The sequence below is a fragment of the Kogia breviceps genome, chromosome 5 (genome assembly GCF_026419965.1).
Source record: "Kogia breviceps isolate mKogBre1 chromosome 5, mKogBre1 haplotype 1, whole genome shotgun sequence".
NCBI lineage: Eukaryota > Metazoa > Chordata > Mammalia > Artiodactyla > Physeteridae > Kogia > Kogia breviceps.
In genome coordinates, this window is record NC_081314.1 from 145372705 (window position 1) to 145386283 (window position 13579).

At 49.3% G+C, this 13579-nt stretch overlaps 1 protein-coding gene across 2 annotated transcripts in view; it reads left to right on the top strand.

Annotated features, from left to right (window-relative positions):
* Positions 1 to 403: 403 nt before the first annotated feature.
* Positions 404 to 13579, top strand: part of BACE2 (beta-secretase 2) — an 87999-nt gene continuing 74823 nt past the window's right edge. For both annotated transcript variants that reach the window (XM_059064708.2, XM_067035146.1), the window contains exon 1: positions 404 to 703. In XM_059064708.2, the coding sequence (XP_058920691.1) occupies positions 404 to 703 (300 nt within the window). The remainder of the gene's footprint in view (positions 704 to 13579) is intronic.

The window sequence follows — 13579 nt, forward strand, 5'->3', positions numbered from 1 at the left end:
GGCAGCCGGGGCGCGTTCCGAGGAAACTGGGGACTCGAGTTTCCCGGAGAAGAGGCGCGGCCCGAGACGAGCGAGGGTGAACAGGGCAGGCCTGGGCGGACCCCGCGCCTCGCTTTGACCTTGGCCGGGGAGGGGGGAGGGGCCCGGCCCTTGCGGGGCAGCCGCTGCCCGCCAGAGGGGGCAGCGGCGACCAACTTGCTTAACTTGGCGCGGGCTGGAGCGGCTCCGGCGCCTCCTCCTCCTGCCGCACCTCCTCCCCGGTCCTCCTCCCGTCCGCCGCCGCCGCCGGCCCCGCTGCGCGCCCAGCCCTGCCCCGCAGCCCAGCGCGCCGCAGAGTCGCTGAGCCGCTGTCGCCGGACGGGACGGGCCCGGCCAGGCGCGCCCCCCGAGCCCCGCCGCGGGCATGGGCGCGCTGGCCCGGGCGCTGCTGCTGCCGCTGCTGGCCCAGTGGCTGCTGCGCGCGGCCCCGGCGCCGGCCCCCGCGCCCTTCACGCTGCCTCTCCGGGTGGCATCGGCCAGCAGCCGCGGGGCGGCGCCCTCCCCTAGGCCCGGACCCCCCGCCGAGCCCCGCGCGGACGGCCTGGCGCTCGCCCTGGAGCCCGCCGGGGGTGCAGCCAACTTCATGGCCATGGTGGATAACCTGCAGGGGGACTCTGGCCGCGGCTACTACCTGGAGATGCTGATCGGGACGCCCCCTCAGAAGGTAGGTCGGTGCGCGCTCGCCAGCCCGCTCGGACCGGGCGCCCTGTAGCCGGGGGCTCTTGGGGGCGCCCAGCTGTGCCTCCACGCAGCTTAGCGTCGTCCCCCAAAACAGCAGCTGTCCCCGGAGAGCAGGTCTTGGGGACGCAGAGGGGCTCCGGGCCGGGAGCCGGGGCGCGCGCACTCGGGACATAGAGCGGTGGCAGTCCTGCCCCGGGCGCAGCCGGGGGTGTGTGCAGGCGCTTCAGAACTTGCTAAGCTCTCCCTCTCCGTGTGGCTGCGAGGCGAGAGACCTGTAACTTGCCTCTAATGGGATTGCCTTCTGGCGAGCGACACGCCTTTTCAGCTTGGAGACCTTGCGGTGGGCCCAGGAAGCGATGCTGCTGTTACCCGGGAATCACTGAGCGTTAATATTCCCGCCCCCTACCCCCGCGCTGTCTCATCGCTAAGGAGGCTCGTGAACGGCCTCCAAAGGCGCAGTACCTTTTCAAAGGGATTCTTGCTTTATCTCAGCTCAAAGCAACCCTGTCCAAGGAGGCTCGCTCGCTGGCTGCCCGCGGAGGGAGCAGCGTTTCCCCCGCTCCACTCGCCTCTGTCGGGGTTGGCTGCTCAGCCCCTCTGTTCCGGTCAAAGAGTCTACACACGTGTGGGGAGCGTGTTAAATGCAGTAAAGGGACTGGGGGAAAAAAATGCGCTGAGCCAGGCTTCCGGGGACCAAGAGGTCTCCCAGTGACAAAATAAAAATAAAATCCAACAGCGATCTTATCCTCATTTTCAATTATTAGCACTTTCTGTAGCAAGAAACAAATGTGCCCAGGCCCGGTCATCTTAAGAAAAACAAAATCCCAGGAGTTGGTTTGGCCCCCTCCTCCTTCCAAACTACCTAATCTGTGAGTTGAAGTCAAGTTTTTCTTATCCATAGAATACGGTGTGTGAAGATACTTTATTTTTAACATTGTCATTTGGGTTTTAATTCAGCCATGATTCCCCCATAAATAGCACATACTCATGACTTTGGTGTAATTCTAATTAAATTATTCAAGACTTTCTTAAGAGGAAAGACATGCCATGCTAATCTCTTTAAAAAAAGAAACTCTACTGAATAACTTCTAAACTTGTTTAATTAGTTTAAAAAAGAAAAGCCTTCAAAAATGTATTTCGGCTCAAAACTTTGATTCTAGTTGCCTTTCTTCTAAGCGCTGGCTTTGGCATCTCCTCGGGTGGATGGTGGCTGGAGAGCAGGGGGAGGGCGGGGGTGGGGGGTGGGGTGGGGAGAGTCAGCTGAGGAAGCTTAACTTGACGAGAGGTTGGAGCTGGTAAAAGTCACCACGTGAGAACACGCGCTGGTGGTGAGAACCTGGTACATTTCACTCTTAACAAGATTTCGTGAGATAGTATGAACCTCTTTTTGTGGCCTAAGGATAATCTTTTGGAACAGGCCTTAAATCATTCACCACTTGGGAAATGTGTGCCTTGATGTTTTGAGTGGAAGGGAATTCTTGCAACTAAAATAAAGTAAATTTGGGCAGTTTGGGTCCTGACGCCTGTCTTCCTCCAGAGAAGAGGGGAAGGGAAAAAAGCATCTAGAAGAACGAGAAAATATTTCTCTTGGGCTTGCAAAAAAACAAACCAACTTTCCTAAGTAATAGTTTGTCTTTATTAATTAAATCCAATGATCTTTACTCTGAAATAATGAAGTTTACTGAATTAACAAGAATGTATTGAGTATCTTATACTGATATCTTTACCTTGGCCAAGGAAATAGTTCATTCAAGGTTAGTTCTGTTACACACATTCACATGTTTCCAGGGAGGGCTGTTTTTAACAATCCAGATTTAATTTTTACATTTGATGGGAAGTGAAATATTTTGTGCCTCCTTCTTGGCCTGATATAGTAATAAGCTGCTTTATAGCAGAATTCATGTGTGCTCTTTTCAAATGCCTACTGTAAACTCTTAGGTGTTAATGACGAGTGAGTGCATCAGGATTCATTTCTTACCTACCTCCCCCTGAAACATCTCCGACCACCAGCCAGGTATTTGCAGCAGGCAAGAGGGGGCAGCCATGGGATGACTTCTGAACTTGAAGGAAGTTTTTTCCTGCTCCGTTAATCGCCAAGCGTCATGCATATGTTCTCTGCTGATTCTCTGAAGCCTAAAATAAAACTTGCTTAGGTGGAGAGGAAAATGGAATTGTACGTTCAAGCAGTAAATAGTCAAGAATTTTTTGAAAATTAAATAATAGTCATAGCGAGTGTGGAGGGCTCGCCTTGTGGCTGGCACTGTGCCGCGTGTCTGATGTGCCACTGCAGGAAACCCTCACGACAGCTCCAAGTTCTTACCCTGATTGAGGAGATGGGACAGCTGAAACTTGGAGAGGTTGAATGACTTTCCCAGGGCAACGGCACAAGAAAAAAGGAAAGCACCAGAAGTTGAACCCAGGCAGCTGGACTCCAGAACCCAAGTTCTCAGTGACCTGGCAGATAACCTGGTCCCTTCCCTTCCTCCCTTCTGACTTCTTTTCTTTGGTTTTTGGTCTCCTATCACCCTTTTCAGCCAGAGATCCCTGAACCGTACACCGCAAGGTATTAGGAACTTAACATCTGACACAAACTGGACTCTCCCAGCCCCTGCCTTTTCCCCCATCGAGTCCCCTTCCTTCCAGGCAAAGCTCAAGGCTCAGCATCATGAATAATTGGATCCAGGTGTGCACCGGAGGGACCGCGTGGGAAGATTCAACGGGAACCCGAGCCCCACCACCCCTACTCTCCCATGGGAAAGGCAGCTGTTGGAAATGTGCTCACTCCCTGAATGCTTTCATCAAGAACGGGGGTCCCACGTTCTGCCCGACACCCTTCAAGACATCACAGTCACGTGCCCGGAGGGCCGTGTGTGAGCGGCCTCACGTTGGCGTGGAGATGAGTGCGGGGGCTCTGATAGCATTATGGGATTTCTCTCTAACAGTGGAGAACCAGAAGCTGCTTGAACCATGTAATTTGGTCTTATTGATAATAATAATGGTGTTCTAAAGTGATTGTCATTACAGCAATTTCCATTATTTTTTTTTAAAAAAGACTTCCACGTTGACACAATAAATCCAACTGAAAAAGCTGAAGGTCCGAGGCTATATACCTGGTAATGGCTTCAAAAAGTCTTTTGGGGTTTCTGTTGAAAGATTTTCTGTCATCTCCACTAATAGAGGTAAAACAGACAGCAAAAGGCGTCTCGGACTTAAACATTGGAATGTACGTAAAGAGCTAACGAATTATTTGGGGGGCTCACATTTTAATCATGGCACGTGGGCTCACTTGCTTCTTAGTACACAGTCTTCTGGAAGATTTTGGATTGAAGATATGTATCTGTCATACACAATTTGAAAGTTTGTCTTTTTCAGAATAAGCCACCCAGTGTCCTCAAATTACATTCAGCTCACTGCAGGGGAGGCTGAAAAAGGGTCGGCAAGAAGAAATTGGATGGAAAAAAATTGAGATGGTAAACGGCTAAGGACAATGAAGAAAGAATGGATCGCTGGGATGGAAAGAGCCAGAAAGTCAAAGCTGGGTTCCCACTAGCTCCTTTTGGGAGGAAGGTGCCCCTCCTGAGCTTTGGAGCAATCATTCAACATCAAAGCCTTTATTATGGAGGACTGTGAAAGGCCAAGCCAAGGAATCCACTCCAGACAACTTGGAGAGACAGAGTCTGAGGAATCGTTAACAACTGTGTATTAATAGCTAACCTTAATTTCAGGCTTTTCGGGTTCTGGACACCATGCTAATAAGCATTCTGCCTGGATCACTTCCACTTCATTTTCTCTCCACAACAGCATGTACATGCCGAAGTAGGTACGGTTATTTGACTTGGTTTTCAGATGGGGAAACTGAGGCTCAGAGAGGCCAAGTCATTTGTCCCAAGTCACACTGATGAGTGCCACAGCCGGGGCTTATCCATCAGGTCTGCCCCAGTCCGCAGTCTAAGCACTTCACCACTCTGCATGCTGCTCTTTGAGTCGCAGTGACTTTTTTTCTTAAAAGAACCATCTTTATTTATCTGTGAATGACCTGGAGGTAGCGGGAAGCGTCCCGGACCCACTGCAGGGTCCCAGATCCTAGTGGCGTTACATACTGGACAGTAGGCAGGTGGCAACCTCCCCAGGCTTCCTTTTCCGCATTGGTTGACGATCTTTTAAGTTCTTCTTAGCCTCCTGCAGCTGCTGTAATAAATGACCACAAACTAGATGACTTAAAACAATAGCAACATACTTCCCTCACGGTTCTGGAGGCCAGGAGTCCAAAGTCAAGGTGTCTGTGGGGCTGCGCTCCCTCTGAAGGCTTCTGGGGAGGATCCTTCCTGCTTCTCCCAGCTTCTGCTGGCTGCAGGCAGTCCTCGGTGTCCCTTGGCTCTTACTGCATCCCTGCGAGCTCTTCCTCTGTCTTCCTGTAACATTCTCCCCCCAACCCCATGTTTCTATGTCCAAATTTGCCTCCTCTTACGAGGATACCAGCCTTTTGATTAGGGCCCGTCCTGATCCATTCTGACCTCATCGTGGCTCTGATACATCTATCAGGACAGGAACTGGGGTTTAGGACTTAAGCATCCCTTTTTTTTGGCGGGGTTTCGGGGGACACAATTAACCCATAATAAGTTTATTCTAAGTTTATCATTCTGTGGATTTTTTTTTCTTTCATTCTATCCCATCTTTTAATTGCCAATAATTTTAATTTGGAATTCAAGTATAATTTTCATCAAAGGCAGCAGCACATGGTGGTTTTGGTGTTGTGTCGACACAGAGTCTGTGACAAGATATTGTGTTGGGGACAGGGCGTGGGGGGGTGGTCGGGGAGGGGAAGGTTTGGGTTATTTTCTGGATTTCGGTATCAGTTTCCTCGCTAGAGAGTGATCACTTACATTTTTAAAATGTCTTTTGTCGTGTTGCATGAATTCTAGAATTGCTGTAATTATTGCATAGCCTGGGAAAAGCCCACTTAGACAAGCTCAGATCACTGGTATTTAAATACCTATGACTCACAAATACTCGTGTTGAAAGCTCGTGTTTCATGTTTTAAAGACTTTGTAAGGCATCTGTCACCCCTTTTCAATGGAATCTGTTTGACATGAAATACACGCCTTTTCCCCTCAAGCATCTCCAGCATTTTCTTGACTTCTGCCTGACTTCCTTTGTTGTGGGTAGGTGGCTTGACCTCCTCTGGGCTTCCTGTTTCCTCCTAGAACGATTGCTGACCCCGTTCTAACTAAAACCAAAAGGAAAAGGTCGAGGTGAGCCAGTGCCAGAGGGATTTCTCCTCCACGGTGGCTCTGTCAGACCTGCGGAGAGGAATTTAGAGGCGGCATTTTCCCTGCCTTGGGCTGTGGGACAGCACGCCCTGGGGGTTATTTTATATCCCAGACGCTGAATGGAGCAGGTCAAGCCTGGATTCAGGGTCCACCTGGGCTGAGGATGGGGGTTGGTGGCTGCAGCCCCAAGCAGAGGGCGGCAGGGGTGGGCGTCGGGTCCCTTCTGATGCTGAGCAAGGCACTTCTCCCTGGAGCCTAAGGGCCTCCTTTTAGGGCTAACAATGGGCCTTGCTTACACTTGGCCCCCCTGCCGTCTGTCACAGGTTCCTCCTCGCACTCTGTTCTGCTCGCCCAGCCCAGGCTGACTGCTGACAGTGGACCTCATTGTTTGTTCGTGACAGCGATACCACCTGGGAAACAGAACCCACCTGTGAGGCAGGTGGACGGCCCCGCTCGGCTTCTGTGCCTCGTGCATGGATACTGAGGAGTACGGTGTGAGTTAGGGGGGGTGTGTCCCAGATTCTGGGCCAGTTTCCCGGGCTGTGGCGAATGTGTGTGTGATGCCTGGTTGGACTGGCTGTCATGTGGCTTCCCTTCATCCTCTCCTGGCCCAGATGGACTATTTGATTTTTTTTTGCCTATCGCTACTCAGTAAAAAAAAAGTCGCTTTTTTGCTCTTGGAATTCTCAAAGAGGTAAAGAGACTCTTGGAGAGCCGACATTCACCACAGGAAGGAAACAAAACTCCAGGTTTGTTTCTGAGTTAACGCTTGCTACCCCGCACGGGTCGCAGGTTGGACGTTTTCTAGTTTCATTATACGGCGCATCATATACCAGTACCTAGAAGCACACAGTCTCAGCCCTGCCATTTTAGGAAGATGAAGAGGGCTGTCTGCGGTGTAAAGGGGTGGTGCCCTGGGCCGGTTCATCGTGCCCGCGAGCCATAAAGGGCCGCGGAAAACCCCTCCCTCCGTTTCACACTAGACTGAGGACACACTGGGAGGAGGATTTCTACCCGGCCCTCCCAAGAACCCCGCGCACCTCCAGCCCTCCCCAGCCCCGTGCTGGATAAATGCACTTCTTGGCAGTGTGGCCCGAGAACGACTGCAGTGTGTCTGCCCTGCAAACCCCCTGCCAGAAACCCAAGAGAAACACCCACAAGGCAGCCCCCTCAGAATAGGGCAGCGCGGGGTGGGGGTGGGGTGGAAAGCACTGAACCAAAAAGTTTTCCAGGTAGCCTAGGGGGGCCGGGATAATCGGGCCTGACCCCCTTTCAAGGCAGGATCCATTGCCAGAAGGGAAGCTGCTGCTTTGTGAAGGTGGGTGTGGACTCCAAGCCCCGGAGGGGGCCTCCAGAGCCCTTTTCGCTACATTGAGCCTGCCTCCTGGGGGAATTCTTGAGCTTTTCCCAGTCAGGCGAGCCACCAAGGGGCACGCAGTCAGCGCGTCTGTCACAGCCTTCGGGAATTAGGCGTTTCCGGTGCCGATCCCAGGTGGGTTGCTTGCCAGATATTGATGGGGGCGAACAAGTTCTTCAGCCTTTCGGGGCCTCAGTTTCCTCGTCTGTAAACAGGGAATTTCACCGGGTAACCAGAGATGCTTCCTAGAAGCGCTGACACTCAAGTGATTATAATCCATTTTGTTGGTGAGAGCTTCCGATAGCCCTAATTTTCGGCAGCTGCATGCAGGTGCATCACCCGGGGGTCTATTAAGATGCAGAATCTGGTTCAGGCCTTGGGGAGGGGGGGGGCGGGGGAGCGGGGAGGGGGGGCGGCGCGGAGGCTGGATGCTGCTGGCTCCAAGGGCAGAACTGGAGTCCTTGCTCCGCAAACCAGCTGGCTGCAGGGAGGATTAAGCACACCTTGTAGGGTTGGTTACAAATACAGATTCCCAAGACCCAGGCCAGGCTGACAGGGCAAGAGAGCCTGCACCGGGGCCTGAGAATCTGCATTTTATCACATCTGTCAACTCCGTCCGCCACTTAAGCAGCAAGCCTGACCCCATGCCTTGGACACTATTTGGAGGCCACGAAGAGGCCAGAGTCTCCTCTGCTGGGTGGTTTCCTGAACGGAATGGGTAGGTTCTTTCATCTTCCTAAAGGCTGTTGTCTGATTAAGTGTTAACTCTGCCCATTTAGGAAATCTCTACCTGTAGCAGACTGGGTTCCAGAAGCTTCCTTGCACTTGGCAGGTTGGAAAGATGGAGTGCACGTTCTTCAGAGCAAGAGCTCTAGGGCCCTGCTGTTCAAAGTCTCTGTGCTGACTATGTCCTTTTAAAATTTCCAGTGTGTCCCTATCAGTCATTTGTAAATCTATGAAAATGAATTACCAGGAAAAGGAAAGTTTAAAAGACATACAGGTACAAGAGCCATATTTTAAATTGTTAGGTTCAGCGGACATCCGGTTTTCTGTTGGAGCTGATCTCAAAGTTTCCAGGGTTTTCTCCCCCATCCTGTGGTTACCTTATTGCTGACAGGTAACCATTTGTTTGTGGATGGGTGCCACCAGCAGGGCATTCATGGAGTGCAAGTTAGAAGTTGTTACAAGTGGTTCCAGTTACATTTGTTTTGCCACCTCCTGTCTTTAGCGGGACAGTGGTCATTTTCACTAAAGCAAAAAGGAAATGTGAGTGTTGGGTTCTCGGCTTTCAGCCTCCTCAGGAGGGGGTGGGTATAGAGCTTTATCCTAGGGGTAGCAAGTAAGTCTAACTCAGAGGTTCCCGATCCAGGGAAATTGTAATCCACCAGGGGACATTGGGCACGCTCTGGAGATATTCTTGGTGTCACAGTTTGGGTGGTACCACTGGCATCTGGTGGGTGGAGGCGAAGGATGCTGCTTGACACCCTACAATGCACGGGACAGAGCCCCTCACCCCACAAAAGGTTACCTGCCCCCCAGTGTCAGCAGTACCAGGGATCTGAGATCCTGCCCAGAGCAGGGAGGGAGGCTGTCCGTCAGAAGCATCTGTGCGGGCACCAGTGGGGAGGGGCAGCAGGCCCACCCCCGTGGCTCTGTGGATCTTTGCAGTCCTGTCTTGTTCCAGTGACGTGGTTCTTCTCCCAGATGCAGTAAGGCACTTCTAACACGAGTGGTCGGCGACTAAAGAGGTGAAAGAATTTTGAACTAGACTCAAAGGATGAGCATGCTTTGTTCCTTCATTCTGTGTATTTATTAAGCACCTGCTGTATGCCAGGCCCTATCCTAAGCCCAGGGATGCAACAGGCAACTAGATGAAGTTGGCCCTTGCTTTTCTAGAACCTTGCGTGCTTGTTGGGAAGACAGATAGTAAGGAAAGTAAACAGAATTTTTGAGGGGTACCGAGAGAGACAGTACAGGCTGGTGATGGGCGTGGGTAAAGACCCTTTAGAAAGGGGGACCCATGTTCCAGCATGAAGCCAGGCAGGCAAAGCCGATACCAGGAGGGCATACAGCACCAGCACAACGGGCCACAGGGAGCCGCTCTGACATGCCCGGCTTTTGGAGCAGTTGCTTATTCACCTACTTTAAAATTGTGCTTTGAGGTTCGATTTCATTAGAACCAAGGCCTTGCAGAGTGTGAAAACATTATGCTACGTGCTTCTAGGTCACGTGTGTGCAGGGTGTGAGGAGTTGGGGGAGGGGAGTTAAGCCTCGTTGTCAGGGAGAGTTTCTGAATAAGGAAGGAAAGTTAAACTCGGGGTGCGAGGGGCGGTGGGGTGCAGGAGACCACTTAGACTTGTGTCTTGGTTTGGGTTTCCCCAGAAACAGACAGAGACGGGCATGTGAGTCGGACAGTCCATTTGGAAGGGGATGGGGCAGTGAGGGGAGGGCAAGCGTGGGTGAGGAAAAGGTTGCAGGCGTGAGCAGGGGGCCGAGTCCCCTGGGATCTCTGAGAGGGATTGTCACCTAGACTCAGCTGCCCCCAGCTGAAGGATGAAGGAGCCAGACGTTTCTCATCCACTCCGCTCGGTCCCGGGTGAGGGCTAACGGGGGCAGCTCTGTGGTCCTGCAGCTGCTGGCAAGAGAAGCCGGCGGGCAGAGTCCCCCGAGACTTTAGGGTCAGGGGCACAGAGTTATCGGCATCAGTGCAAATGTACTGCGGCCGCGGCATCTCTCCCGCCTGGAGCCCTGGCTGGCCCGGGCTGGGCTAATGTTTGAGGAATAAAGGAGTGATTACTCTCCACCGCGGAATGTATTTGAGAGCGTCATTTTGGCCCACGAGTCACAAAGCAGAGTTTTAAAGCTCTGCTTGAAAATCCTAACTTCCCGGAGTGTTCTAGAATCTAACTCACGAAAGCCTCTGTGAGTCAGTCCGGAGCGAGCCTCTCATTGCTGCGTGTACTTTGAACTTTTTTCTGGAAAAGGAAGATGTGATGTGTAGAAGCACTGGGAGAAAATGGTTGGGGGGGCAAAGAGAGATTTCGTTTGAGGTTAAAAACAACCACAAAACCTCCTTTGAAAATCGAATGCTCTGAGCCTAGGGATTTTCAAAACCTTTTGAGTGGCTGGCGCCTTGTGATGTGGAAAAGCAGGGATGCAGAGGTCACAAAGCTGCCAAGTTCCTGATCTAGGGACACTGACATGTCATCTAATCCATAACCACATTGACCCAAGTGTAGCTCCCCTGTGTGCAAAAGAAATTCACTGCCTGATAACTTTGCTTATAGTCTCCATAACATCAACTCTTCAGTATACACAAATTTCAAAAATATATAAAATATTTTTTTGTTGTCCTCTGATCAGTAAGTGTATGTACATTTTGGCTCATTTACCCTGTAGGACGTGGGTGACTTCCGTTTCCCCACCTCCTTGGTTGCTTCACCCAAATAGGAGATGCTGCAGTGCCCATTCAGGCTGGGCTGGTGGTAGGGGTGGATTCCTCACCTTCCTCTCCACGTCTGAGCAGGTACTCCGCTTGGAGCCCGCTCATCTCTGTGTCTTCGAACGCACGCCTTGTTGTCCTGGGTTTATGAACCGTGAGGCTGGCCGGAGAACTGAGAAATCCCACTCTTTGTGTTCAGGCTTCCGGGGAGGCAGGGACCTGCTGAACCTCAAATCCGAGCCTCATGCCCCAGCTCAGCTTCACCAGAGCTCTGTGGGGGGCTCCTGGGGGTCAGCGCAGCCAGTGGTCACTGGTGCCCTCTTCCCGTTTCCTGCCGGTCCTTCAGTCAGCACCACCTCCGAGCCCCACCCAAGAGTGCGTGGAGACACGGGAGCCCCGGGCAGTCCCGGCTCCTCTGGCCAACAGCACCTTGATGTATCCCTCAGAGACTTTTTTCTTTATTATTGAAGTATAGTTGATTCACAATACTGTATTAGTTTCAGGTGTACAGCATAGAGATTCAGTATTTTTACAGATTACACCCCGTTAAAAGTTACTACAAGAGAATGGCTATAATTCCCGGTGCTGTACAATACATCCCGTTGCTTATCTATTTTATGCATTGTAGTTTGTATCTCTTAATCCCCTAGCCCGATCTTGCCCCTCCCCCTTTCCTCTCTCCAACTGTATATATATATATATATATGCTTACTACATCTTCTTTATCCATTACTATTGATGGACAGTTGGATTGCTTCCGTATCTTGGCTATTGTCAATAGGGCTGTTTGGAACATTGGGGTGCGTGTGTTTTCTTATTCTTTGGCTATATACTCAGGAGTGGAATGGCTGGATCATAGGACAATTCTATTTTTAGTTTTCTGAGGAACCTCCGTACTGTTTTCCATAGTGACTTCACCAACTTAACATTTCCACCAACAGTGTAGGAGGGTTTCCTTTCCTCCTCATCCTCACCAGTGTTTGTTATTTGTAGACTTTTTGATAATGGCTATTCTAGCAGGTATGAGTTGATATCTCATTGTGGGTTTGATTTGTATTTCTCTCATGAGTAATGATGTTGAGCATCTTTTCATGTGCCTATTGGCCATCTATATCACTTCTTTGGAAAAATTTCTATTCAAGTCTTCTTCCAGTTTTTTGATTGGGTTGTTTTTTTTTTTTCACATTGTGTTGCATGAGCTGTTTATATATTTTGGATATTACCCCTGGTTAGTCATATCGTTTGCAAACATTTTCTCCTCTTCCAAAAGGGTTGTCTTCTCTTTTCTCAGTGGTTTCCTTTGCTGTGCAAAAGCTTTTAAGTTTAATTAGGCCCCATTTGTTTATTTTTTTGCCTTAGGAAACAGAGCCAAGAAAATAATTGACTACGATTTATGTCAGAGTGCTTTGCTGATGTTCTCTTCTAGGAGTTTTATGGTTTTAGGTCTTACATTTACGTCTTTAAACGATTTTGACTTTATTTTTGTATATGGTAGGAGAAAATGTTCTGGGAGTGTGATACCTCCAGCTTTGTTCTTCTTTCTCAAGATTGCTTTGGTAATTCAGGGTCTTTTCTGGTTCCATATGAATTTAAGGATCATTTGTCCTGGTTCTGTGAAAAATGCCGTGGGTATTTTGATAGAGATTGCATTAAATCTGTAGATTGCTTTGGGTAGTATGGCTATTTTAACAATATTAATTCTTCCACTCCAAGAGCACAAGATATCTTTACATTTCTTAGTGTTCTCTTCAGTTTCCTTCATCAATATTTATAGTTTTCAGAGTATTAAGTCTGAAAGGTAAGGTTAGGTTTGTTCCTAGGTATTTTATTCTCTTGGATGTGATTTTAAAACTTTCTCTTTCTGATAGTTCATTATTAGTATATAGAAGAGCAACAGATAACCGAATATCAATCTTGTATACTGCAACTTTGCTGAATTCATTTATTAGTTCTAATAGTTTTTTGGTGGAGACTTTAGGGTTTTCTACGTAGAGTACCCTCAGTCTTGAAGCTAATTTTACATTGTCATCTGCCTTGAGGCTGTTGATAAGCCCAATGCCATTGTGATTTCTGATTTTTGTCTATGAAGTGTATATGAACTATACATGAGATATTGTAAATGTGTTATTATTAGATCAGGTATTCTGAAACTTCATGATGATGTCTTTTTTTTTTTTTTTTTTTTTTTAATGCTGGATGCTCGGTGAGTCTTTTCAGTCTAGAATTTCGAGACATTCAGTTCTGAGAAATTGTTTAGTAACTGTTCTCTCCTTTGGACCTCCTGTTATCCAGATGCTGGGGCCATCCTGTGTGGTCTCTCCCTATTTCCCATCTCTTTGTCTTTTGGTTCTACTTTCTATATTCATTTCTGCTATCTTAATTCTAATTTTCAAGAACACTTCTCTGAATGTTTCTCTTTTGATTGTGCCTTACTCCTGTTTCAAAGTTGCATACCTTCTATTACTCTGAGAAAATTAGGATTTTCCTTTGAAGTTTTCTTTCAGCTTCCTGCCTTAACTTCTGAATTCATTTCCTCAGGATGTTTGTCATGGTCTCTGTGTCTCACCTAGAGGCTTTTCTCAAACAAATAGTGGTGATTGTGGCTGTCTTTTTGTATTTAAAAGAGAAACATTACAAGGCTGATTGGAAGTTCAAGGCTGTGTGTACACAGGGTATGGAGTATGTTCTCATTACGTGTGTCCATGTCTAGTTTTTGAAACATGGCAGTGGTACTGATTCTGTTACCTGACCTGTGGCAGATATTTTCAGTCAAGTGATCTCAAACTAAAA